Source organism: Somniosus microcephalus, chromosome 4, assembly GCF_052327205.1.
Source record: "Somniosus microcephalus isolate GS21.2 chromosome 4, FLI_Smic_1.0, whole genome shotgun sequence".
Classification (NCBI taxonomy): domain Eukaryota; kingdom Metazoa; phylum Chordata; class Chondrichthyes; order Squaliformes; family Somniosidae; genus Somniosus; species Somniosus microcephalus.
Window position 1 is genome coordinate 172,255,398 of NC_140990.1, and position 27,322 is coordinate 172,282,719.

General features: G+C 49.4%; 1 protein-coding gene across 2 annotated transcripts in view; it reads right to left on the bottom strand.

Annotated features, from left to right (window-relative positions):
* Positions 1-27,322, bottom strand: part of LOC147119992 (partitioning defective 3 homolog B-like) — a 1,739,115-nt gene that overhangs the window by 312,568 nt on the left and 1,399,225 nt on the right. For both annotated transcript variants that reach the window (XM_085985464.1, XM_085985463.1), the window contains exon 20: positions 5,532-5,816. In XM_085985464.1, coding sequence (XP_085841590.1) covers positions 5,532-5,816 — 285 coding nt within the window. The remainder of the gene's footprint in view (positions 1-5,531; positions 5,817-27,322) is intronic.

Consider the following 27,322-nt stretch of genomic DNA (forward strand, 5'->3'; position numbering starts at 1 on the left):
TGGGTCTGGATGGAGAGCGGGGGTGGGTCTGGATGGAGAGCGGCGGTGGGTCTGGATGGAGAGCGGAGGTGGGTCTGGATGGAGAGCGGGCGTGGGTCTGGATGGAGAGCGGGGGTGGGTCTGGATGGAGAGCGGGGGTGGGTCTGGATGGAGAGCGGAGGTGGGTCTGGATGGAGAGCGGAGGTGGGTCTGGATGGAGAGCGGAGGTGGGTCTGGATGGAGAGCGGAGGTGGGTCTGGATGGAGAGCGGAGGTGGGTCTGGATGGAGAGCGGAGGTGGGTCTGGATGGAGAGCGGAGGTGGGTCTGGATGGAGAGCGGAGGTGGGTCTGGATGGAGAGCGGAGGTGGGTCTGGATGGAGAGCGGAGGTGGGCCTGGTTGGAGAGCGGAGGTGGGCCTGGATGGAGAGCGGAGGTGGGCCTGGATGGAGAGCGGAGGTGGGCCTGGATGGAGAGCGGAGGTGGGCCTGGATGGAGAGCGGAGGTGGGCCTGGATGGAGAGCGGAGGTGGGCCTGGATGGAGAGCGGAGGTGGGTCTGGATGGAGAGCGGAGGTGGGTCTGGATGGAGAGCGGAGGTGGGTCTGGATGGAGAGCGGAGGTGGGTCTGGATGGAGAGCGGAGGTGGGTCTGGGTGGAGAGCGGAGGTGGGTCTGGATGAAGAGCGGGGGTGGGTCTGGATGAAGAGCGGGGGTGGGTCCGGATGGAGAGCGGGGGAGGGTCCGGATGGAGAGCGGGGGAGGGTCCGGATGGAGAGCGGGGGTGGGTCCGGATGGAGAGCGGGGGTGGGTCCGGATGGAGAGCGGGGGTGGGTCCGGATGGAGAGCGGGGGTGGGTCCGGATGGAGAGCGGGGGCGGGTCCGGATGGAGAGCGGGGGCGGGTCCGGATGGAGAGCGGGGGCAGGTCCGGATGGAGAGCGGGGGTGGGTCCAGATGGAGAGCGGGGGTGGGTCCGGATCGAGATCGGGGGTGGGTCCGGATGGAGAGCGTGGGTGGGTCCGGATGGAGAATGGGGGGGTGTCCGGATGGAGAGCGGGGGTGGGTCCGGATCGAGATCGGGGGTGGGTCCGGATCGAGATCAGGGGTGGGTCTGGATGGAGAGCGGGTGTGGGTCCGGATGGAGAGCGGGGGTCGGTCCGGATGGAGAGCGTGGGTGGGTCTGGATGGAGAGCGGAGGTGGGTCTGGATGGAGAGCAGGGGGCGGGGGGGGTCCGGACGGAGAGCGGGGGTGGGTCCGGACGGAGAGCGGGGGGGAGGGTCCGGATGGAGAGCGGGGGGGGGGTGTCCGGATGGAGAGCGGGGGGGGGGTCCGGATGGAGAGCGGGGGTGGGTCTGGATGGAGAGCGGGGGGGAGGGTCCGGATTGAGAGCGGTGGGGGGGGCGTCCGGATGGAGAGCGGGGGGGGTGGGTCCGGATGGAGTGCGGGGCTGGGTCTGGATGGAGAGCGGGGGGTGGGTCCGGATGGAGAGCGGGGGTGGGTCCGGATGGAGAGCGGGGGTGGGTCTGGATGGAGAGCAGGGGTGGGTCTGGATGGAGAGTGGGGGGGCGGGGTCCGGATGGAGAGCGGGGGGGAGGGTCCGGATGGAGAGCGGTGGGGGGGGGGGTCCGGATGGAGAGCGGGGGGAGGGGTCCGGATGGAGAGCGGGGGGGTGGGTCCGGATGGAGAGTGGGGGTGGGTCCGGATGGAGAACGGAGGTGGGTCCGGATGGAGAGCGGGGGTGGGTCCGGATGGAGAGCGGGGGTGGGTCCGGATGGAGAGCGGGGGTGGGTCCGGATGGAGAGCGGGGGTGGGTCCGGATGGAGAGCGGGGGTGGGTCTGGATGGAGAGCGGGGGTGGGTCCGGATGGCGAGCGGGGATGGGTCCGGATGGAGAGCGGAGGTGGGTCCGGATGGAGTGCGGGTGGGGGGGTCCGGATGGAGAGCGGGGGTGGGTCCGGATGGAGAGCGAGGGGGGGTCCGGATGGAGAGCGGTGGAGGGTCCGGATGGAGAGCGGGGTGGGTCCGGATGGAGAGCGGGGGAGGGTCCGGATGGAGAGCGGGGTTGGGTCCGGATGGAGAGCGGGGTGGGTCCGGATGGAGAGCGGGGGTGGGTCCGGATGGCGAGCGGGGATGGGTCCGGATGGAGAGCGAGGGGGGGTCCGGATGGAGAGCGGGGGTGGGTCCGGATGGAGAGCGGGGTGGGTCCGGATGGAGAGCGGGAGAGGGTCCGGATGGAGAGCGGGGGGTGGGTCCGGATGGAGAGCGGGGGGTGGGTCCGGATGGAGAATGGGGGTAATTCTGGATGGAGAGCGGGGATGTGTGTCCGGATGGAGAGCGGGGGTGGGTCTGGATGGAGAGCGGGGGTGTGTGTCCGGATGGAGAGCGGGGGTGGGTCTGGATGGAGAGCGGGGGTGTGTGTCCGGATGGAGAGCGGGGGTGGGTCCGGATGGAGAGCGGGGGTGTGTGTCCGGATGGAGAGCGGGGGTGGGTCTGGATGGAGAGCGGGGGTGGGTCTGGATGGAGAGCGGGGGGTGGGTCCGGATGGAGAGCGGGGGTGGGTCCGGATGGAGAGCGGGGGGTGGGTCCGGATGGAGAATGGGGGTAATTCTGGATGGAGAGCGGGGGTGTGTGTCCGGATGGAGAGCGGGGGTGGGTCTGGATGGAGAGCGGGGGTGGGTCTGGATGGAGAGCGGGGGTGGGTCTGGATGGAGAGCGGGGGGTGGGTCCGGATGGAGAGCGGGGGTGTGTGTCCGGATGGAGAGCGGGGGGGGGGGGGTCCGGATGGAGAGCGGGGGTAAGTCCGGATGGAGAGCGGGGGTGGGTCTGGATGGAGCGGGGGTGGGTCCGGATGGAGAGCGGGGGTGGGTCTGGATGGAGCGGGGGTGGGTCCGGATGGAGAGCGGGGGTGGGTCTGGATGGAGCGGGGGTGGGTCCGGATGGAGAGCGGGGGTGGGTCTGGATGGAGCGGGGGTGTGTCCGGATGGAGAGCGGGGGGGGGGGTCCGGATGGAGAGCGGGGGTAAGTCCGGATGGAGAGCGGGGGGGTGTGTCCGGATGGAGAGCAGGGTCCTGATCTGGTGGGTCAACATTCTGAGCAATCTTACGAAGTCAAAGTACCGCTTGCAACTGCTGGAGAAAAACCTGTGAATTCTCCATGTTACTCTTGGAGCAATGGTCACAAGCTCACAACAGGAAGTACAGATGTATGAGACCAATCTGCGTGCACTTACTCTGCTGAAACCGGCAGCCTGATTGTGAACCACATTTTTGTGGGCTTATGCTGCGTTTGATTCTCTGCAGGTGCTGCTACTAGGGTTGCCAACTCTAGCAACGTCCTGCAGTATTCAGGAATTAAAGATTAATCTCCTGGACACTGCTACAAGCAACCCAGGAGAAAAAGCATAGGGGCATTTAAAAAAAAATGTTTTTTTCATTTTCTTTGACCAGCTTTGTTCATTCGTTATAGAACTTTTGGAGATGGGAAACAAGGTCTGTTTGACTGGGCGGGGCAACTGAAGGCAGGAAAACAAATGATGAAACCTACAGGAATATGTCCAATCAGAGTTGGCAACCCTACCTGCTATTTATAATTGGCAATGCAGCCAATAGTGGGAGAACTGGGCATGTGCAGTCAGCCGCACTCCCCGAATGTCAAAGTGCAGGACCTTAAAGGGAGGTTGTAAATAATAAAGTGGGGAATTTCAACAAAAATTAAAATCTGTCACTCTCCAAATGATTGAATAAGCTCAGCCACTGGTCCAAGCATAACATTTCCTGGCGAATTCATTACCAGGACGTGACTGTACTCAATCAACCTTCTTTTCCTAGTATGACTGAGGGCAGCCTGTGAAAAATGGAACCTGGGTTCAGAGGCCTGGCTGCAAAAAAATCAGCAGCAATTACTTTGGTGTAGGATGTACATTTGCATGACTATTTATACTGGAGTTGCGGGGACACTGTTTAGGGTAGGGCTCTGGATTCTGTTCAATGCTTTGAAGCTTCAGGCCCCTGTATATCTGGGGCAGAGCCAAAGCGATGAAAATCAGTGCACCAGGGAGCGACTGAGATCAGCTTTGGAGTACTCAAGTCAAGGTCATAATGAACAGGAGGAGGAAGAGGAGGGGGAGTGAAGGGAAAAATGAGAGACACGCAAAACTGGGCCAGCACAGAAGCTTCAAAGTCAAGATTTAAGCTTTGAAATTGAGCAGAACAAGTAAAAATTTTGAGACGTTACAGGTCTAAGTTTGTTTACATGCTCCATATCCCTAAAAACTGCCACTACATTTTTGCAGTCAGACCACAGTCACCCGAGCCTTAAAAGCAGTATCAGTTATCTTCAGCCAAAACATTTAAAGAGCAAAGTCCAATTATGCTACAAACTTGGGAACTTTCTTCATCTTTGAGGCTTCTCCACCCCTGTCAGCTGTGGCTCAGTGGGTAACACTCTCGCCTTTGAGTCAGAAGGTCCGAGGTTCAAGCTTTGCTCCAGAGACTTGAGCACAAAATCGAGGCTGACACTCCAGTGCAGTACTGAGGGAGTGCTGCACTGTCAGAGATGCCGCCTTTTGGATGAGACATTAAACCGAGGCCCTGTCTGCTCTCTCAGGTGGACGTAAAAGATCCCATGGCACTATTTCGAAGAAAAGCAGGGGAGTTATCCGCGATGTCCTGGCCAATATTTATCCCTCAATCAACATCACAAAAACAGATTATCTGGTCATCATCACATTGTTGTTTGTCGGAGCTTGCTGTGCGCATTCGCTGCCGTGTTTTCTACATTACAACAGTGACTACACTTCAAAAGTACTTCATTGGCTGTAAAGCCCTTGGGGATATCCTGAGGTTGTGAAAAGCACTATAGAAATGCAGGTCTTTCTTTCATGCCACCTCTTCTGCTGCTGCAGTGGCCGTCCTGCTGTAGCGAGGCCTCATTTCTCTTTGCGGCACTGACGTACTACCTCTTGGAGTGGAAATACCTCCCAGCAGCCCAATCTGCATGTCAAATATTTCTATTTCTCCCAAATTTACTTCTATAGTCTCCTGGAGATAATAATGCATGTTCAGGTATGGCTTGTCTATGATTGCTTGTCCTCCAAGAGTTCACTCTTCAGTCTTTGGCCCGGACGGTGAGTGTTTGCAGACTGTTCAAAGTGGGAGAGCCTAGAGATCAGCCAGATTGTGTCTACACAGGTGCATACGTCCAACAGGGATCGCTGGACAGTGATCAGTAGCAGAGTCCAGGCCCCAAGGACTATAAGGTCCAATGTAAAAACCCCACCACCTGAGATTGTGGCTAGCTCATCTACAAGTAAACATCTACAAGTGAGGAAATTTATTGGGAGGAAATAAGAGATAAAATATATGCAAAAAGATAAGCAGATGCTAATTCCTTGTGATAGTGAATTTCTATCTTGTTCCTGGGTCAATTTTTTAAGCACATGCACAAGAAATTGGTCTAGTTTACAAACCTCTGGGTGCCACCTCCAACATCCAAAACATAAGTAAATTGTGAAGACACAAAGCATACATGTCAAGTGAACACTTTTATCCCAATTACCTGTCAGGAACGGGAGGCCGCTGCTTGTTGATCTTGGCGTACAGTCCATCCAGGTTCTCCTGCTCTACACTCAAGTCCCGAGGTGGGTTTATCGAGTGCAGCTGTGGGGAAGGGGACTTGTATCCACTGGGCGGTGGGGGTGGCTCCCGGAAGTGGTTCACTCTGGCATAATTGGGGTCCATGTCATCATCTTCGATGTCAGGCACCGAGACACCAGTAGAAGGCAGCTGATCATACCGTTCTCTCGCCTGCCTCTCTCTCAGCTCCTGGTGCTTGGCTTCAATCCTAGAAGGACAGAGGCACATGTCATCAAAATTAAGAGATTAAAAACTATGTCCTACTGTGATGCCCTCGTGAGAAGATCTCCAACAAAATCACTTCGACTTGATTTTCTGGAGCAGGAAAATCCTATCAAGGGCATGCACAATTTCTCCACTTAAATTTGCTCTAACCAGTTCACGGCTGTTGAAAATTGAAGCAAAAGTTGGTATAATGTCGGAATTTTGGAATAATGGGTACCTAGCATTGTTATACAGAGCAGAAAACCCATCTTATGGTCCAAACAAGGTCCTTGCATCTTGAAGTGTCAGCCATGGCTTAGTGGTAGCCCTCTCACCTGAGTCGAAAGGCCATGGGTTCAAGTCCCACTCCAGAGACTTGAGCACATAATCCAGGTACTTAATTGGCTGTAAACTGATTTGGGTTGTCCCGAGGTAAGTTCTTTCTTTTTCTTTTACACGTTGGCTGTTGCTAGCCTGCTCCTAAATTCTCTGAGGTTAGGCAAGTGTGTATTAGGAAACGCAGCAGCCACGGTGGCATAGTGGTTAGCACTGTTGCCTCACAGCGCCAGGGACCCGGGTTCGAATCCGGCCTCGGGTGACTGTCTGTGTGGAGTTTGCACATTCTCCCCGTGTTTGCGTGGGTTTCCTCCGGGTGCTCCGGTTTCCTCCCACAGTCCAAAGATGTGCAGGTTAGGTTGATTGGCTATGATAAATTGACCCTTAGTGTTAGGGGGATTAAATACGTGGGGTTACGGGGATAGGGTGGGATATGTGTTGGTGTAGGGGTTACAGGGATCGGGTGGGATATGTGTCGGTGCAGGCTCGATGGGCCGAAATGGCCTCTATCTGCACTGTGGGGTTTCTGTGATTCTGTGATTTGTGTACAGCAAGGTCGCACAAATTGCAATGTGATAATAACAAGCTAATCTGTTTTAGTGATGTGGGTTGAGGGTTAAATATTGGCCAGGGCACCAGAGAGAACGCCCCTGCTCCCCGAATAGTGCCATGGGATCATTTACATCCACCTGAGAGGGCAGATGGGGCCTCGCTTTAATATGTCATCCGAAAGATGGCATCTGAAAGATAGCACCTCTGGTAGTGCAGCACTCCCTCAGTACCGCATTAGAGTGTCAGCCTAGATTTTGTGCTCAAGCCTCTAGAGCAGGACATGAACCTTCTGTGGTAAACCACTTTTATCGTTCACTATCGTTACACTATAGTTATCACTGTTGTATTGTTATCACTGTTCTCACTGTTGTATCACTATACGAGGTCGCCTCCGACTCTGCCCATTGCTCCACCTACCTGCCCAGGTATAAAGGTAGTCGACTGGCTGGTATTCCTCCTTGTTGGACCTGATCACCCACGAGGGTGGGCTCTGTTATTTAGTCAATAAAAACCTTTAGTTACGTTCCTAACTCGTCGCTTTTTATTGGACGAATTGATAGGTATATCACCTTCTTACTCAGAGATGAGAATGGTACCTACTGAGCCATGGCTGATACATGTAGGGAGCCCAAGAACATACAAGGGTACTATTGGAGGTTATCTGGATAAAACTGTGTAGATTGCCGGCACAGAGTACGACTAAACTTCCTGCTGCTTTTTCAGTTAGGACTATGCTATCCATTGGCGTACTCTCATGTAAGGTTACCTGGATGCCTCCAGAAAGCCGATTCCCCTTCCAGTGTACTAAGTGACGGATTAATGTCGGCTGCAGTTCTACTTCCCTCCAAATATTTCCCGTTTTGCCACAAACCTATCTGACAGCTTGGTCCAAGAATCTCACATGGGCCAAATGAAGCCCTGCGCTTACATACCTTGGAGCTCCAAGCACTGAAGGAGAACTGTTCAGATATATGGTTTACATGGCAAAATCTTAAACTGCACCGGAAGCTGGCCATCACTGAAGAGGCCCCATTCTCAGCACAGTTGTGTCCAACCAAAGTTATCACCTATTAGAACCCCCAACTACCAATCATCAATTAGGGGTCCAAGAACAGAAATCACTTAAAGCTCATGAACGGGTACAAAAAATAATTAAAAAGGCTAATGAAATGTTGGCCTTTATCTCAAAAGGGAGCTGGAATAAAAATAGTGGAAGTTATGTTACAGCTGTACAGAGCTCTGGTTAGACCCCATCTGGAGTACTGTGTTCAGTTCGGGGCACCGGACCTCAGGATGAATATATTGGCCTTGGAGGGGGTGCAGCACAGATTCGCCAGAATATCAGGGCTAAAAGGGTTAAATTGTGGGGACAAGTTGCATAGACTAGGCTTGTATTCCCTTGAATATAGAAGATTAAGGAGTGATCTAATCGAGGTGTTTAAGATGATTAAAAGATTTGATAGGGTAGATAGAGAGAAACTATTTCCACTGGTGGGGGGGTCCAGAACAAGGGGGCATTAACCTTACAATTAGAGCCAGGCCATTAAGGGGTGATGTCAGGAAGCATCTCTTCACACAAAGGGTAATGGAAATCTGGAACTCGCTCCCCCAAAAAGTTGATGAGGTCAAGTCAATTGAAAATTTCAAATCTGAGATAGATAAGATTTTCATTAGGTAAGGGTATTAAGGGGTACAGAACAAGATGGGTAAATGGAGTTAAGATACAGATCAGCCATGATCTAATTGAATGGTGGAACAGGCTCGAGGGGCTGACTGGCCTACTGCTGTTCCGATGTTCCTATCAATCAACAACTGGTGCAGCCCCTTGTATTTTCCAATCAATACTTTTGAGAACCCTTCTGGAGCCATGCAAAGATAGCTACCTTACTTATGGACATCCACCTCTGCACAAGACTATTGCAGACCTGCCTGGATCAGGTAGTGGATTGCCATACAAGGGGTCCCTTGGTTTTGAGCTTCCATTGCCAGACATGCCATCTTGGAGCAACCTCGCCTGCAAAGTCACTGTTATTTTGATTTTGCAGCTGAATGACACATCCTGGATAAAGTCCAGTATGGACTATTTGGAATTAAATATTTCATCAGTTGCTCCTGGATAATATGTGAAACAGATGGCAGGATTTTGGCTGCACTACTTACCCTGTGCTTGCACATCATTCAATAGATGATAGAGCAGAAAAAAATGGTTTCATAGATCCCACTCTGCTGAATTCAGATATATCCAAAAAAACGTGTGGCCAACTTGTCCCCTTCCCCATCTCTCCTAAATGCCCAACTCCTGATGGGCTATAGTGCCTTGGGTGCCGACCATCCACTCAAGTGGTCTTTCTGCATTTGCGAGTCTAGACAGAGTGTTGGGAGGCTACTTGACTGAGGGATTGGCCCGGTTCTTAGCTGATATCTATACAACATGTACATCCCAGCAGCATTAGTACCAGGGAGCTGATTTGCTACCCCCAACCCTCCCCATCAAAAAATAGAAAAGAGAGACTTGCATTTTTATAGCACCTCAGTATGTCCCAAAGCGCATTAGAGCCAAGGAAGTATTTTGAAGCATAGTTACTGTTGTAATGTAGGAAATGCGGCAGCCAATTTGCGCGCAGCAAGGTCACGCAAATATGATAATGACCAAATAATCTGTTTTACTGATGCTGGTTGAGGGATAAATATTGTCCAGGACACCAGGGTGAACTCCCCCTTCTCTTCTTCGAAATAGTGCCGTGGGACATTTTACATCCACCTGATGAAGGGATCATTACTAGTCCTAGCCCCTTTAGGGCTACCCCAGATCAGGAGTATTCCTCAGACGTTCACTTTCTACTAAAGTTTGAGGTAGCCGAATCCTAAAGACGCTTAATTGGGTCTAAAGGTCCGGACTATCTCTCCCTAAAGGAAAGGAACAACCTGAAAATGTTACCGTCCTCCAGATAGCACTTTTAATAAGTTTAGCTAGACTGTAACGTTCTGGATATTATGAGGGTCCGGAAAACTCCCCCAGAATTCTGCAACTCCTCACCAAAGAGTGTAAAGAGATTGAGTTCGCGAGTTTGATACAGAAGTCTTGTGTGAGACAATTCTAAAAATATATAGATTTATTAACGAACCGACATGTAATTTACAGTTGGTGAGTCAATCGCAACATTAACAGTTCCAAAAAGAGAAAGCTTACAATTCTATTATCAGAGAACCTTACTCTCAAATCTTAACTTCGCTACAATTTTACAGTTCTTAGTTTTCTACAAGATATCCACCAAAATCAAATACCTTTGATTCCCAAGGTACAAAGAGTTGGAGACTTACAGAGCCGCCTCTGAAGCCAAGAATCGCTTTGCCCGATTACAGCGAGTCTACTATCCCATTTGAGAGTTCAATATTTCTACCCTTTTCCAGTGGTATTTCCTTTAAGGTTTTCTGCTGATGTAAGCTAATTATCTCTAGTCATTTTTCTGCTGACCCCTGCAATTCTTACAGTCACCTCAGCTGGTAGCATTACAGAATTATGTCTCTTCTCTAGGTGTTCCAAGTTTACCATAAAAAATGGTGTAACGGCAGCTGTGTTTTACTTGATGTCATTTTTACAAAGGCAGATGTTTGTGCTTCTTTACGAGGTGTAAATTAGAACACCTTGTCCAGGGTGGAACCATTGTTTTATTCCAAAAGATTCAGCCTACCGGAGCCTTTAACCTTCTGTTTCAATAAGGTTATTGATTCAGTGTCAACAATTATCTTATCGCTATTGCCAGCTTTTTCATCGTTAGGTTTCGAGATTTCCAGACCCAGTTTGTCATGTTTTAATAAGGCCAGAATTCTTTCACAGAATGGTGTATTTTTCTGAATAGGTTATATGGCTTATTCCTTCACACTGAGGGGGCAGACGGGGCCTCGGTTTACCGTCTCATCCAAAAGACGGCACCTCCAACAGTGAAGCGCTCCCTCAGCACTGCACTGGAATGTCAGCCTAGATTTTATGCTGAAGTCCCTGGAGTGGGACTTGGAAACCACAACCTTCTGACTCGGAGAAGAGAGTGCTGCCCACGGAGCCACGGCAATCACAGGAGCAGAGGCCAATAGTACCCCCCAAGTGTTGTCTTGGCTCAAATATTATATACGTTCAGTGGCACCTACCTGAACCCGGGGTGAATGTGACTTTCCAGTCATGTTCAGTTCTTGGGTAAGTCAGAAATGGCCTGCGCTGTAAAGTTTTTTATGCATTTTCTCATTAAAGCTAACGGCCCAGAAATTCGGGTCTCCACGGGTGAGTACGCACGGGGTACTCACCCGTAGGCCCAATGGAAGTGCCGGTTTCGTGCATGCACTGCGCATGTGCGGGAAACCGGAACTTCTGTTCCCTTAAAGGAAGGGGTTCAGAGGTCGAACGCGTGCGCCGGAGAGGCAGCGTGTACGCATGGAACTTACGTTTTTTTTCTAGGTTTCTCCGGGACGGTAAGTCTCCAGGAGTTACACATGTAAAAAGCAGTCGTAAGGCCTGCTTTTAACAAGGTAAGTGGTGAATTAATTAAAATTAAAACATTTTTTCCACAGGTTTATTATTTTTAAATACTTTAAAGAAAGGTAAGTTTATTTTTAGCCCCGTTAGAAAATGTAATTAATTTTTTCAATAATTTAAATTATTGTTTAAAATAGTTATTTTATGTAATTTATAGTTATTTTAAAAATGTGATTTTTAAAAAAATTATTTGAAGTTTTAGTGATGTTTTGGGGCTCATAGTATTTATAGTTTTGTGAGAAGTTGCACAACACCAGGTTAGAGTCCAACAGTTTTATTTGAAATCACAAGCTTTCGGAGCGCTGCTCCTTCGTCAGGTGAAGTGAAGAGAAGCATATAGGCACAGCTTATATAGTCAGAGAGCACTGCCAGATGATTATAGGTAATCTTTCTAACTGCCCTTTATCACACCTCGGCAGAGAGATAATCACAGCAATCAAAGGTGTGGATGGTGTCCAAACAGGTCAGTCAGGAAAACATTACATCAAAGAACAATGAGGTGGGGTCACAAGGGGTCAAATGTTGCAAATGCTGGGGTCTGTATGAAAAACAAAAAACAAACAAAATTTTTTTTTGCTGGAACTCACAGCAGATCAGGCCGCATCTGAGTAGAGAGAACAAGCCAACGACGACTCGAGTCTGGATGGCTCTACATCAGGTGGGGTTACATGTAGCGTGACATGAACCCAAGATCCCGGTTGAGGCCGTCCTCATGGGTGCGGAACTTGGCTATCAATTTCTGCTCGACGATTTTGCGTTGTCGTGTGTCTTGAAGGCCACCTTGGAGAATGCTTACCCGAAGATCGGAGGCTGAATGTCCTTGACTGCTGAAGTGTTCCCCGACTGGGAGGGAACACTTCAGCAGTCAGGAGAACAGCGACCTCGACACCACACAACCCTGCCATGGCAACCTCTGCAAGACATGCCAGATCATCAACACAGATACCATCATCACACGTGAGGACACCACCCACCAGGTACATGGTACATACTCATGTGACTCGGCCAACGTTGTCTACCTCATACGTTGCAGGAAAGGATGCCCCGGAGCATGGTACATCGGCGAGACCATGCAGACACTGCGACAACGGATGAACGGACACCACACAAAAATCGCCAGGCAGGAGTGTTCCCTCCCAGTTGGGGAACACTTCAGCATGCAAGGACATTCAGCCTCCGAGGCACTGCATCCTCTTTATATATTTATACTAGCTGGGGGTGCCCGGCATTGCCAGGGCAATTTTGGGCCATGCTGTCTCCCTGCCCCTGTCTGTCCCTTCTCTCTGTCCCTCCCTCTCCCCCTCTCCCCTCCCTCCCTCCCGTCCCTCCCCCTCTCTCTGTCCCTCCCTCCCCTCTCGCTGCCTAGCGTCTGAGGCCCGGTGCCGTTGTGATACCGGCCGTGCTGGGCCTAGCACTTCAGGCCCGGCCGGGCTCTCGGGCCGAGACGGACCCCAGCTGAGCTCACCCGTGGGTGGTGCGGTTGACGGCCGGCTGCTGCCGCTACCCCGCCCGCTGTGTGTAAACTGACCTGCCGCTCCCAGAGCCGCAATGTGGGGGTTTGTTTGGCTGGTGCTGTCGCTGTGGGGATGAAAAAAATGGCGGCGAAGTTTCGGGAGACTGGAGGATTAGCTCCCACCCGTGACGCACCGATTGGTCAACCATCAGGTCACTGAACTGTAGGATTGGTCAACCAGCACGTCACTCAACGCTAATGAGAGGTAGGATTGGTCAACCGCTAATGAGCGGAGTTTTGAGGATTTTTGAACGTTTTTTGTATACTGTCCGAACAATTTTTGTCTGACCAAAAGGTAAATATGCCTATGAGACTCCCCTAACGATAAGCTTTCTTTTGATATAACATGCGTGTAGGTACGCTCTATAACTTTTGATTGTATAGCCGGACAGACAGACAGACAAACTCTTTTATATATATAAATACTAGCTGTAGTGCCCGGCGGTGCCGAGGCTTTTTGAGGGCATGTTGTTGTTGGAAGAGAGAGAGAGCGCGACTGGGGGGGAAGAGAGAGAGCGACTGGGGGGAAGAGAAAGAGCGACGGGGGGGGAAGAGAGAGCGCGACTGGGGGAAGAGAGAGAGCGACTGGGGGGAAGAGAGAGCGCGACTGGGGGGAAGAGAGAGAGCAACTGGGGAGAAGAGAAAGAGCGACTGGGGGGAGAAGAGAGAGAGACTGGGGGAGAGAGAGAGAGGCTGGGGAAGAGGGAGAGAGAGACTGGGAGAGAGAGAGAGAGAGACTGGGGGAGAGAGAGAGACTGGGGGAGCGAGAGAGAGAGACTGGGGGGAGAGAGAGACTGGGGGGAGAGAGAGACTGGGGGGAGAGAGAGACTGGGGGGAGAGAGAGAGAGGGGGGAGAGAGAGAGAGGGGGAGAGAGCAAGAGAGAGAGGGGGAGGGAGGGGGCAGAGAGAGAGGGGGAGGGGGGAGGGAGGGAGGGGGAGGCGGGGGAGGTAGGGAGGGGGGGAGGGAGGGTGGGAGGAAGGGAGGGAGGGGGGAGGGAGGTGGGGGGAGGGAGGGGGCAGAGAGAGAGGGGGGGAGAGGGGGCGGGGAGAGAGGGGGAGGGGAGGGGGCAGGGAGAGAGGGATAGGGAGGGGGCAGAGAGAGAGGGGGAGAGAGGGGAGGGAGGGGGGAGAGAGGGGAGGGAGGGGGTAGAGAGCGAGGGGGAGAGAGAGGGGGGAGGGAGGGGGAGAGAGAGAGGGGGAGGGAGGGGGAAGAGAGAGAGGGGGAGGGAGGGGGGAAGAGAGAGAGAGGGGGGAGAGAGAGAGGGGGAGGGAGAGGGGAGAGAGGGGGAGGGAGGGGGAGAGAGAGAGAGAGAGGGGGAGGGAGGGGGGAGAGAGAGAGGGGCAGGGAGGGGGAGAGAGGGGGAGGGAGGGGGGAGAGAGAGAGGGGGAGAGAGAGAGGGGGAGGGAGGGGGAGGGAGGGGAGAGAGGGGGAGGGAGGGGGGAGAGAGAGGGGGAGAGAGAGGGGAGAGAGTGGGGGAGGGAGGGGGGAGAGAGAGGGGGAGGGAGGGGGGAGAGAGAGGGGGAGGGAGGGGGGAGAGAGAGGGGGAGGGAGGGGGCAGAGAGAGAGGGGGAGGGAGGGGGGAGAGAGAGAGAGGGGGAGAGAGAGAGGGTGAGGCAGGGGGGAGAGAGAGGGGGAGAGGGGAGGGGGAGAGAGGGAGAGGGGGCAGAGGGGAGAGGGGGAGGGGAGGGGGGGAGAGGGGGGAGGAGAGAGAGACAGAGGGAAGGAGAGAGAGAGTGGGTGAGTGGCCCGCGGCCGCAAATGGAGCCAAGCCCCGGGAACGGGCGTGAGCCGGCTTGAGGCTGTGAGAGACGGCCGGGCCCGGTTGCCGGGGTAACACTTCCCCTCCTTCCGAGCCCCACTCTCCGCCCTCCCGAGCCCCGCCCTCCTGAGCAGGTTTCAAGACCGCCGATTGCGGCTGGGTCTGCGCTGGAGCCAAGCCCCGGGAACGGGCGTGAGCCGGCTTGAGGCTGAGAGAGTGGGCCGGGCCCGGTTGCTGGGGTAACCCTTCCCCCCCCTTCCCGCCCTCCCGAGCCCCGCCCCCCGCCCGAGCCGGCTTGAAGACCGCCGATTCGCTCGCGCTCCAGGCCGACGTTGACGCGCGCTGACTCCCACCCCGCCCGCCTTTACTAAGATGGCGGCGATCGCCTTTAGAAAGGTGGCGGCGATCGCGGGCCGCTTGTTGAGCGGGACGGGAGGTGCGTAGCTCGGGTGTGGCTGGGCAACAGAGGCCCAGGCTTCGAGGCCTGCCTGCAAAAATGGTGGAAGGTAGGAAAATTATTGAGGTTAGAGAAAAGATTTACAAGTTAATTAACTTTTTTTTAAATCAATTTGTGTTTTAAAAGCAACTTTTTTTTTTGCTGGAAATCTAGATTTGAAAAGAAACACGCAGAAAGTGGGAAAAAGAAATGAAGAGTTTGGAATCAAGATGGCGGCCACTCACCTCAACTCAGAAGCATTAGGCCCGCCCACACACGTACCGATTGGTCAACCGTCATGTCACTGAACTGTAGGATTGGTCAATCGTCACGTCACTCGACTCTAGGATTACCCGCCCGCACACGCAATGAACCCGCCCCCGTGACGCAGCGATTCGTCGACCGTCGGGTCGCTCGACTGTACGATTGGTCAACCTTCACGTCACTCGATGCTAATGAGCGGATAATGAGCGGAATTTTGAACGTTTTTTGGATACCGGCGACACAATTTTTGTCCGACCAAAAAGTAAATAGGCCTATGAGAGTCCCCTAATGATAAGCTTTCTTTTGATATAACATATGTGTAGGTACGCTCTATAACTTTTGATTGTATAGCCGGACAGACAGACAGAGAGACAGAGAGAGAGACGGAGAGACAGACAGAGAGACATACTGTTTTATATATATAGATAGATAGATATAAAAAAGTACAATATTGCAAGACACATCAATGCCTCCTTAAAGCTTAAATATTTCGCTCAAGGTTTCCAGTTTCAAACTTTTTCCAATAGTGAGGTTTCAATTTAAGTGGATAAGATTTTGTATATTTTTTATTAACAGATTATCTGGTCATTATCACATTGCTGTTTGTGGGAGCTTGCTGAGCGCAAATTAGCTGCCATGTTTCCTACATTACAACAATGACTATACTTCAAAAAGTACTTCATTGGCTGAAAAGCGCTTTGGGACTTCCGGTGGTCGTGAAAGGCACTACAGAAATGCAAGTATTTCCTTCTTTCTTTTTTCTTTATTTACTGTCAGCTCAATGAAGACTATGTGCCCTTTGAGGATGTTCTCTCTGGGGCTCCCTCATCAGGGTTGAATGTTTTGAAGCATTATACCCAGGAAGAAGGAATAAAGAAGTGTTGCAGCAATTACAGTGGATGAGTGGGGCGGGGGAGGTGGGGTAAGTTAAGCAAGAGTGTGAGTGAGGGTAATGGTGAGCAGAAAAGGAAGAGTGTTAGAGGGAAATACTAGCAGCAGAGAGGAAGAGATTGAGCAGATAGAGGATTGATGTGGGATGAAAGGACAATGTTTCAGAACTTGTGCCAACCAGTCCTGGAAAATAAACCTTGAAATTCTTCTGACCAAAAATATCCATTTCTATTCTGCTGTGATCTATTCAGTACAAGAAGTCCAAGGAAGGGAATACTGTAAAGTGACTAACATGCTGCTCTCTATTTTCACAGATTCAAGTATGAATGATGCTAGAAGACACAAGTTGAATTTGTTTTGGCAATCACAATATACTCCTTGGCAAATGACTCCGCAGTGTTCAAGTGCCCCAAGTTTACAGCTAGCTTCATTCAACCATTGGACCAAGAAACTGAAGAATGCAAACTGAAGGCCAGCACAATTATCTCATGACTCATTTTGTCCATGAGTAGAAGCTATGGTGGTGGAAATAACCATGTAAGTTTGGGCGATTTTCAAACAGTTGAAAATCTCTGCTATGCCAACCATGAGTTAATATTGATGCAGCAGCACCAACCACTGTCATTGTTTATCCTCTGCTATGTTTTATTTGCTCTGCAGAAGGCTTTAAAAAAAAAAATTGGTCAGGCATTGTACGATTCACAAAGTCATCGCTCGCTTGATATTCGGTGTCAGCCTGTGGCTCAGTTGGTAGCACTCTCGCCTCAGAGTCAGAAGGTTGTCGGTTCAAATCTCACTCCAGAGACTTGAGCACAAAAATCTAGACTGACACTCCAGGGCAGTGCTGGCATTGTTGGAAGGGTGTCTTTCGGATACAACATTAAACCAAGGCACCTTTGCTGTCCTTAATTTTGGCTTCTGTGCAGTCCCCTCTTCCTACCCCACCTTCATTAGCATGGTCTTCAGCCACCTTGGCCTTAGTCTGAAACTCTCATCTACCCAAGCCTTTCCACTGCAACTTCACCCGAAAACACGTTTGTCAGATGTCAGCCAGGGCTCAGTGGTAGTACTCTCACCTCTGAAGCAGAAGAATGTGGGTTCAAGTCCCACTTTAGAGACTTGAGCACACTGTCGGAGGTGCCGTCTTTCAGATGAGACGTTAAACCAAGGCCCAGTCTGCCCTATTGGATGGGCGTAAAAGATCTCACGCCATTCGAAGAAGAGTAGGGGAGTCTTGGCTAATATTTATCCCTCAATCAACACCACTAAAAACAGGTTATCTGGTTATTATCACATTGCTGTTTGTGGGATCTTGCTGTGCACAAATTGGCTGCCGTGTTTCCTACATTACAACAGTGACTACATTTCAAAAGTACTTCATTGGCTGTACTTCACTGGGACGTCCTGAGGCCGTGAAAGAGGTTATATAAATGGAAGTCTTTCTTTTCATCTCCCTCCTACTCCGACCAGAGACCTGGCTGTACATACTCCAAAGTCTCCAGCCTCCACGTACTCCAATAATAGACTTCAGCTACGACATACTCCACTCAGAGCCTAGCCCGACCTCATTCCAATAATAGACTCCAGCCACCATGAACTCCACTCAGAAATCCCAGCCCTTACTTAGGCCAAAGTGATCTCAGCCCACCCCTCCACACGCTTCAGTGATGCTTGCCCCCAAATATTCAAATAACAGACCCCAGCCCTCACACTCTACTCAGAGAGCCCAGCCTCCACGGAGTTGTACAATGCCGCTGGGTCCACCTATTCCAATCAGAGACTCCGGCCTCACCAAGCTGTCAGACATTAGACCCCTATCTACTCTAGCTAGATACTACAGCTCTCCAAAACAACAATGTAAAAAAAATAAGTACCAATGTCTTTCACGGAAAGTATCTAAAAAAAGACACAGCCAGAAAAGGAGAGATTAACCTTGGTCGAACATTGGAAAAAAAAATTCCCCAAAAAGAGAGCGAAAGGTTTTAGGGAGGGAATTCCAGACAGTAGGGGGGGAAAATTGGGTGAGTAGCGCCACCTGTTAGCGCCTAAAGAGGCAGTCAGTGGCTGTAGCGCCACTGGCTGCGCCTCCCGCGATATTCAGCAGGGGCGCCAATGGTGGCGTTAGCCATTTGCGCTGCGCCATCACCGATGATGTCATCGGTGTGCGCAGCGGCCCATTCGCGCCCCGTTCGCGATATTTGGTATCGAACGCCACAGTTGCACCGTTCGCTACCCGCGCCCCGTTCACGGGACCTTACTGTGCCGGCAGCGGCGCAAGTTAAGGTGGAGGTGTGGGGCGGCCGCCTGCCAGCACCTCCGTCCCTGGCCTCCTAACCCCCCCCCCCCCCGCGGCATTGCCGGCTGTTTCCCGAGAGCCCGGCACTTCTCCTTGGTGCCGGGCTCGTTTGCCGGCACTCGCGAGCGGGGATCGCGCTGTTGCAGGCACCTCCCCCTTAACAGTGGGAGGAAGGCCTGCAGTACCGCAGCATGCCGTGCCGCAGCGTGTGGCGCTGTGGCACGTTGCGCTGCGATATTCAGTTTCAGCGCCCTAAGAGGGATGTGGAGCGCCTCGAGCCTCGCCCCGTGTCCCTCGAGAGGCAATGAAACTGAATATCTGACGATCGCTAAAGCCTCGAACGCTGCGCTAAATCCTGCGCTCAGGCGACTTTTGCGCCAGTTTGGCGCCCCAACCCAATTTCTAGGCCTAGGACTCAGATGACTGAAGACTTTGCCACCTACTCCATTAACAGCTTCCACCTACACCAAATAGAGTCGTTACCTCCCGACCAGCCCACATGCTCCATAGATCCTGACCCTCACATGTTCATAAAATTTACTTATGTTTTCAATCATTATGGTCAGTCCTTTTGTGAAGTTGCGGTTCTTCTGACACTTAACCATTCGCAACAAAATGCTATTCAGTAAACACTCCAATAAACAGAATTACTGCTGCTCACCGTAACAGATTCCCTAAAGTAAAAAAAAAGAGCAGTAATTAAGTTCAGGCCTCTGCTCTTTTCCTGCCTTGTAATTCAGGTGCCCGGCCAAGAACTGACCCAAAGACCTTCTAAGCAAATAGTAGCCTTTTGGTGTCCAATTCAAGGAAACTTTCGCGTTGAAATACAATAGCATTTTGTTGCAAATGGTTAAATGTCAGAAGAACCGCAACTTCACAAAAGGACTGACGATAATGATTGAAAACGTAAGTACATTTTATGAACATGAGAAACTGGAGCACAATGTAATATCTATATATAAATGAGAAGAATGACTTCTGAGTTGCTGCAGCTCATCCCCGAGCAGACACATTATAAATGTAAGATGGAACACATTCCATTCCCGGAGATGGTCATCTGTTAATAATCACCCCTACATAGAGTTGCAGAGCACAATAACTTTTAGTTAGCCATTGTTTGAATTCCTAAGCTTGGGAAGAGAGAGTTATTTATATAGTTGCAGCAACAGTCTAACATGAAGCACATGTCAACTATCAAAAAGGAAATACTGCTACTAGCGTGCTGATGAAAATATAAAATAAAATATCCCCTGCTTCCCCCCGCCCACAATTTAAAATCTTTTGCCCACCATTTTACCATTTTTTCTGGACTTTGAGAGAAACGGGCGACTGAAATTAATAAAACTAAAAAGTCAGGAGAAGGTTTAAGCATCGGGGGGAGGGGAGTATCAATCTAATCTCTGCCAACTCGACTAGCACTAGATGTGGTAAAAACGGGGTTGACAGCTTTCAGATGGAACAAAGTTGTAAGATCAAAGAGAATAAAAACATGAAGTTTAGAAACAGGCGAGTGAACAAATAAAAAGTGTGGACGCCTTTTACGAGCACAGCAAACTCATTCCATTCCTCTATGCACGATAAGATTTCACGTTTTACTCGTATTTCTCATACTTGGAATATTTCTGTTCTTTTTAAAGCACAGATTTATGATTTTGTATTAATTATAATAGTCATCTTTAATATTGATCATTTGTGATGTTCTTAACTGTAATTTCACAACCATACTCTACCTACCCTTTCTCCCCCGACATGAAACCTTAGCTGGCTCTCTCTGAAAACGCACTTCTAATTAAAGATCATAATCAGGGGCAGTGGTTTACAGTGACTAAATAAGTCAAATTCTGTTTCTATTCCGTGGAATTACCAGTGTTTTGGGGAATGCATTCCCCACTGCAGTCCATTTTTCCTTGAAAGCTGCAAACCAGTGGCCCTGACGATAATACATTCATGAAGGGTGCATTGCATACATTTCTGAGCTGTTTATTTTAGAACATCAGTTGTGGTCCCACTGCTATCTAATTTGCATTAACAGTCTAATTATCTAATTTAATTAGAGAGTAACTGAAGAGTTCTTTATAGTCAACATGATTTTCCCAGTTTGCTCCTTTCTTTGGAAGATACTGACTCGTGTTGGAGCCACTGTTTCATAGGCACGAGCCGCACTCCAGTATCTCCCCCAAATACCCACTCTTCAAACGTCAGCACTCTCATCGCATTGGAGGAGGATGGTGGTATCACACAGGAACAGGAGAAGGCCATTTATCCCCTCGCGCCTGTTCCGCCATTCAATGAGATCGTGGTTGATCTCTGACCTAACTCCATATACCCGCCTTTGCCCCTTAATACCTCTGATTAACAAAAATCTATCAATCTCAGATTTAAAATTAACAACTGACCCAGCATCAATTGCCATTTGCAGAAGAGAGTTCCAAACTTCTACCACCCTTTGTGTGTAGAAGTGTTTCCTAACTTCACTCCTGAAAGGCCTGACTCTAATTTTTAGACTATGCTCCCTAGTCCAAGAATACAATGGGGTAGTAGTTATGCTACAGCTATACAAAGCATTGGTTAGACCAGTCTCCAACCAGCAAAAGTAGTTTATCGCAATCTACCCTATCAGTTCCCCTTAACATCTTGAAAACTTTGATCAAATGACCTTAACCGTCTAAATTCCAGGGAATACAAACCTATTTTGTGTACTTTTTCCTTATAATTTAACCCTTGGAGTGCAGGTATCATTCTGGTAAACCTACGCTGCACTCCCTCCGAGGCCAATATATCGTCCCTAAGGTGTGGTGCCCAGAACTGCTCACATTACTCCAGGTGTGGTCTAACCAGGGCTTCGTATAGCTGTAGCATAACTTCTACCCCCTTGTATTCTAGTCCTCAGATACAGATGTTCACACATGAATATTCTCAAGTAGGAACCACGAGATAGCAATGAGGAGCAGGTACGCAAGCTGCTTTTTCTTTTCCCTAGGCTAAGGGTGCTACAGATATTTCCAACATTGTTACTGTTACCTAGGGACAAGTTAATATAACTCAGAACAAAGTGCTGATGAAACTTGGAACCTTTGTGGTGTGTATGGCTCCAACCAAGCAACACAGTTACCCTCTAAACAACTGGGGAAACCTGGGATCAGTGTAGGTGGTTGACAGCCACTTAACCACATGGGGAGCTTGAGTATAGGGCTCCTAATCAGAGTACAGTGATTGATCCTGATTGTTTATTATTGAGTAGATGGTGAGGGAAGGGAAGGGATTGCTAATTAAAGCAGGTGGAAAAAGATTGACATTCACAGTTGAGGAGAGGCCAATATGGGGGTTCCCAGAGTAGGCCAAGAAATCAGACTTATAATTGGGGAGGAATTTGATTCCCAATAATCCTGATCGATGGGACCTGTAATTACCTGACACTACTTTAATTCAGAAAAGATGATCAATGAAGCTCAGAGTGTCTGTGAGGAGAAATAAAGAACTTCTGTGGTTTGATTAACAACACCAACAACTTGTATTTATATAGCGCCTTTAACGTAGTAAAACGTCCCAAGGTGCTGCACAGGAGTATTTTAAAATAAAAAATTTAATGTAAGGAATGAGAACCGAATTGTGAGGGAGGGCAAGTGTTTACACTGAACTGTTCTTCGATAGCACCTCCCAAACCCACAGCCTCCACCGCCTAAAAGGACAGGGTATATAGTTCATCTGTATAAAAGGAGGGCCAACGGAAAGGCCAATAGAAAAGGTGGGCTACATTCCCTGCCGTCTCTCTGGAGCTGGTTACAAATGGAGGCACCGAGCTCATGTTCTTTACACTGATAACGTGCTGGCAGTATGAATTCCACCATCGGTATAAAATCACCTCACGGCTGGTTATTATATCTAACAATCATAGGTACTGTACAGTAAAAAAAAACAAAATGTGCTGGAAACCTTTCTACCCACGCAAAACCTAATCGATGCTCTTCACTTGTACTCAACCCGTTCTTTATCTGGCTGGGGAGCACTTTATGCTGATACTGAACGCAATGAAAGGGAAAAAGTTCCATCATTTTCCACTGGTATCCATCATCCTGAACTGCATTAAATATTCAACAACTAAAAATGTTTTGCAGTTCTAAACTAAAACAAATTACTTTGGGAGCCAGTTATAAATGTGGTCAGACGTTTGACAGCAATATTGAAAATAGCTGCTGGTATTTAAATAAAATAATGGGATTCCTAAACACTGACCTTGCAGAATTTATAATGAACTTTGAAATAACACACTTCTCGAAATGACTGGAGTATTTTATAGAAAACGCACTGTGCAGATTTAATGGGGATCTGCTCTGTATTCAGAAGGCTAAAGAAAAACAAATCTTCAACACCCACAGAAAGAAAAAAGGAATGAGTTTCAAAAAACAACTTGAGCTTTGTTTGAACCTACTCTGGCACGGTTTCCCAGCAGCAGTGACTAACGGGTAGGCTGTTCCAATTTGAGCTCCTTCCCTAACTGACAATTGAGCTACATGTACTTCTGTCTGTTTGTACAAATTAAGAAGTGCTGACTCTTGCACTCGTGTCAGTGACTCATACGGATAATCTATACACGCTTGATTCCCTTTTGATCACATCACTCCCTCTCTGTGTAAAAAAGGATTTAATGCGGGGGCTGAGATGACCAAGTGTTTACACTGGGCTTTATGTGGTGAAATGTCTGTGTCGAGCTGTTGCTATCTATATAAAGCATGCTGCATAAGGAGAACCATGCCAAGTCACGCTTGTTCTCAATGTCTGGCCTGGGGCATGAGATTGATTGTTGAATTCAAGGCTTGTTCGATAACCTCCTCGTGCCTTAACACAAAAACCAAATGGTGGGTACTTGAAGTATAATGGTCGAAACAGATGATCTTCTGAATTATGCATGCCATTGTTATTTCCATTACTGTAACGGAATGACATGAAGGGAAGTGTAGCATTACACTGTACTTAACAGGCAGTCTGCAGACAAGTGTACCTACATCTTTATAGAGTATTCTACCACTGACTTTTCCGTTTAAGGAAAGGTCTAAAAATTCATGAATTTTGCACTGTACAGAAAAAGACAACGTGGGATTTTAATGCACAATTAAGAGACAGTTGGAACACACTTTCCCCTCCCTCTACCTATTCATTCTCAGCTGCTGATTCTTGTTGGCGTGCACCCAACAGTATCTCACCCAAGATAAAATTCTTCATGCACAAGCCTAGGTAGTGTGTGTCGTTAGACTATTATTACCATGGTGGGGCATCAAAGTTAAACCCAATTCCGTTCTCAACCATTTACATTCAACTTGTGTTTACTTAACATAGCCTCTAGCCAAGCTGTTCCAGTACAGCTACAACACTGGCATCTACCCGACAATGTGGAAAATTGCCCAAGTGTGTCCTGTCCACAAAAAAGCAGGACAAATCCAATCCGGCCAAGTTTTTTTTATTCATTCACGGGATGTGGGCGCCGCCGGCAAGGCCAGCATTTATTGCCCGTCCCTAATTGCCCTCGAGAAAGTGGTATATGTGGCTTGCTAGGCCATTTCAGAGGGCAGTTAAGAGTCAACCACATTGCTGTGGGTCTGGAGTCACATATAGGCCAGACTGGGTAAGGACGGCAGATTTCCTTCCCTAAAGTGAACATGATGATTTTTACGACAATCCAGTAGTTTCATGGTCACCATTATTGATACGAATATTTTTACACCAGATTTATTTAATTTAATTTAAATTCCCCAGCTGCCATGGTGGGATTTGGATCTGGATCATTAGCCCAGGCCTCCAGATTACTAGTCCAGTAACATAACCATTATGCTACCGTTATGTATTGATTTGTATGTGGGTTCAATGACGACACATTCATGAAAGAGATGTCTTTTTATCTAAAGTATGTTCAACTCATTTAACAGCATTACAGGAGACACCATCTTAGAGATCCATCTAAAAATGAAACTAAAACTAAACTGCTTGTCTCTCACATGCCCTCTGCTGGTCAGGCATAAATAATCAATCAGGCAAATATGCTGGTAAGGCATAAATAATCAAACAGGCAAATACCATCACTATTTGCTGATATCATTACACCGTACCCCTATTACCGCCCCATCAGTCTACTCTCAATCAGCAGCAAAGTGATGGAAGGTGTCGTCGACAGTGCTATCAAGCGGCACTTACTCACCAATAACCTGCTCACCGATGCTCAGTTTGAGTTCCGCCAGGGTAACGTGGCAACATTCCCTCTAAGCGGCGTGGCCGTGCAGCCTGGGACCAGCTTTTTCAATGTTAAATTTTGCACATGCGGGAAACTGTAAATAGGCCGCGCAATCAAAAAAAAACCTACAGGAAACAGTGCCACTCGGCTCCAGGCCTTTTTACAGCCTTGGTCCAAATATGGACAAAAGAGCTGAATTCCAGAGGTGAGATGAGAGTGACTGCCCTTGACATCAATGCACCATTTGACCGAGTGTGCCATCAAGGAGCCCTATTAAAATGGAAGTCAATGGGAATCAGGGAGAAAACTCTCCACTGGCTGGAGTCATACCTAGCATAAAGGAAGATGTCTGTGGTTGTTGGAAGTCAATCATCAGAGCCCCAGGACATCGCTGCAGGAGTTCCTCAGGGCAAGGTCCTCGGCCCAACCATCTTCAGCTGCTTCATCAATGACCTTCCCTCCATCATAAGGTCAGAAGTGGGGGTGTTTGCTGATAACTGCATAGTGTCTAGTTTCATTCGCAACTCCTCAGATAATGAAGCAGTCCATGCCCGCATGCAGCAAGACCTGGACGATATTTAGGCTCAGGCTGATAAGTGGCAAGTGACATTTGTGCCACACAAATGCCAGGCAATGACCATCTCCAACAAGTGTGTGTCTAACCACAGCCCCTTGACATTCAACGGCATTACCATCACCAAATCCCTCACCATCAACATCCTGGGGGGTCACCATTGACCAGAAACTTAACTGGACCAGCCACATAAATACTGTGGTAACAAGAGCAGGTCAGAGGCTAGGTATTCTGCAGCGAGTGTTTCACTTCCTGACTCCCCAAAGCCTTTCCACCATCTACAAGGCACAAGTCAGGATTATGATGGAATACTCTCCACTTGCCTGGATGAGTGCAGCTCCAATAACACTCAAGAAGCTCGACACTATCCAGGACAAAGCAGCCCGCTTCGTTGGCACCCCATCCACCACTTTAAACATTCACTCCCTCCACCACTGGCGTACCGTGGCTGCAGTGTGTACCATCCACAAGATGCACTGCAGCAACTCGCCAAGGATTCTTTGACAGCACCTCCCAAACCTGTGACCCCTACCACCTAGAAGGGCAACGGCAGCAGGTGCATGGGAAGACCATTACCTCCAAGTTCCCCTCCAAGTCACACACCATCCTGACTTGGAAGTATATCGCCATTCCTTCATTGTCGCTGAGTCAAAATCCTGGAACTCCCTCCCTAACAGCACTGTGGGAGTACCTTCACCACACGGACTGCAGCGGTTCAAGAAGGTGACTCACCACCAGCTTCTCAAGGGCAATTAGGGATGGGCAATAAATGCTGGCCTTGCCAGCGACCCCCACATCCCAGGAACGAATAAAAAACGTCACAAGACGCTTCACAAGAGAAAAACTGCATGACAAGCAACAGAAGAGGAACAGTGGCCAAAGGTGTGCCTTTGCAGGATTGGCAGGAGAGGCAACAAGGTGGGAATGGTTTACGGAAATAATTCCAGTGAGTTGGGCCAAGGTGGTTGAAGGCTCTCCTATTGATGGTGGAGCAGCAGAAGGAAGAAAGACCTGCATTTCTATAGCGCTTTTCAGGACCTCAGGACGTCCTAAAGCGCTTTACACCCAATGAAGTACTTTTGAAGTGTAGTCACTGTTGTAATGTAGGATACACAGTAGCCAATTAGCGCTCAGCAAGGTCCCACAAACAGCAATGTGATAATGATTAGATAATCTGTTTTAGTGATGTTGGTTGAGGGATAAATATTGGCCAGGACACCAGGGAGAACTCCCCTACTCTTCTTTGAATAGTGCCATGGGATTTTTTACATCCACCCGATAGAGCAGGCAGGACCTCAGTTTAATGTCTCATCTGAAAAATGGCACCTCTGACAGTGCAGCACTCCCTCAGTACTGCATTGAAGCATCAGCCTGGAGTTTGTACTCAAGTCTCTGGAATGGGACTTGAACCCACGGCCTTCTGACTCAGAGGCGAGAGTGCTATCACTGAGCCACAGCTAACACTTGAAGTTGAAGAGGGATGCACACGAGCCCAACATTAGATGACAGAGGGGCATAGGCTGAGACACAGGGCTGAAGGAGGTTGCAGAGTTCGGGAATGGCAAGGCCATAGACGGATTTGTAAACAAGGGTGATGATTTTACATTCGGTGTGTTAAGAGATCAGTGATGGGCAAGTGGGACCTGGTGTGGGACAAAATGCAGGGGCAGGAATTTGGACAAGTTGGGGTTTGCGTAAGGTGTAGCATGGGAGATGGGTGAGGAGAACATTGGAGAAGTGAAGCCTGGAAGTAAGGAACAAAAGTTTGCATTTATAATCGCACCTTTAACGGTGCTTCACAGGAGCATTATCAGAAAAAAACTGACACCGAGCCACATAGAGATATTAGGACAGGTAACCAAAAGCTTGGTCAAAGAGGTAGGTTTTAAGGAGCGTCTTAAAAGAGGAGAAAAAGGTGGAGAAGTGGACAGGTTTAGGGAGGGAACTCCAAAGCTTAGGGCTGAGATTGCTGAAGTGTGGATAAGGCTTTCAGCAGTGGTAAAGATGAGATAAACAAGGGAATTATGGAGGAGAAAACACCTAGACTCGTTCTGAATAACTTTCCTGGGCACTTTCACCAATCCCTTATCAATTCGATTGATACCAAAACTTTGCAGTGTGGGGAACTTTAGCAATG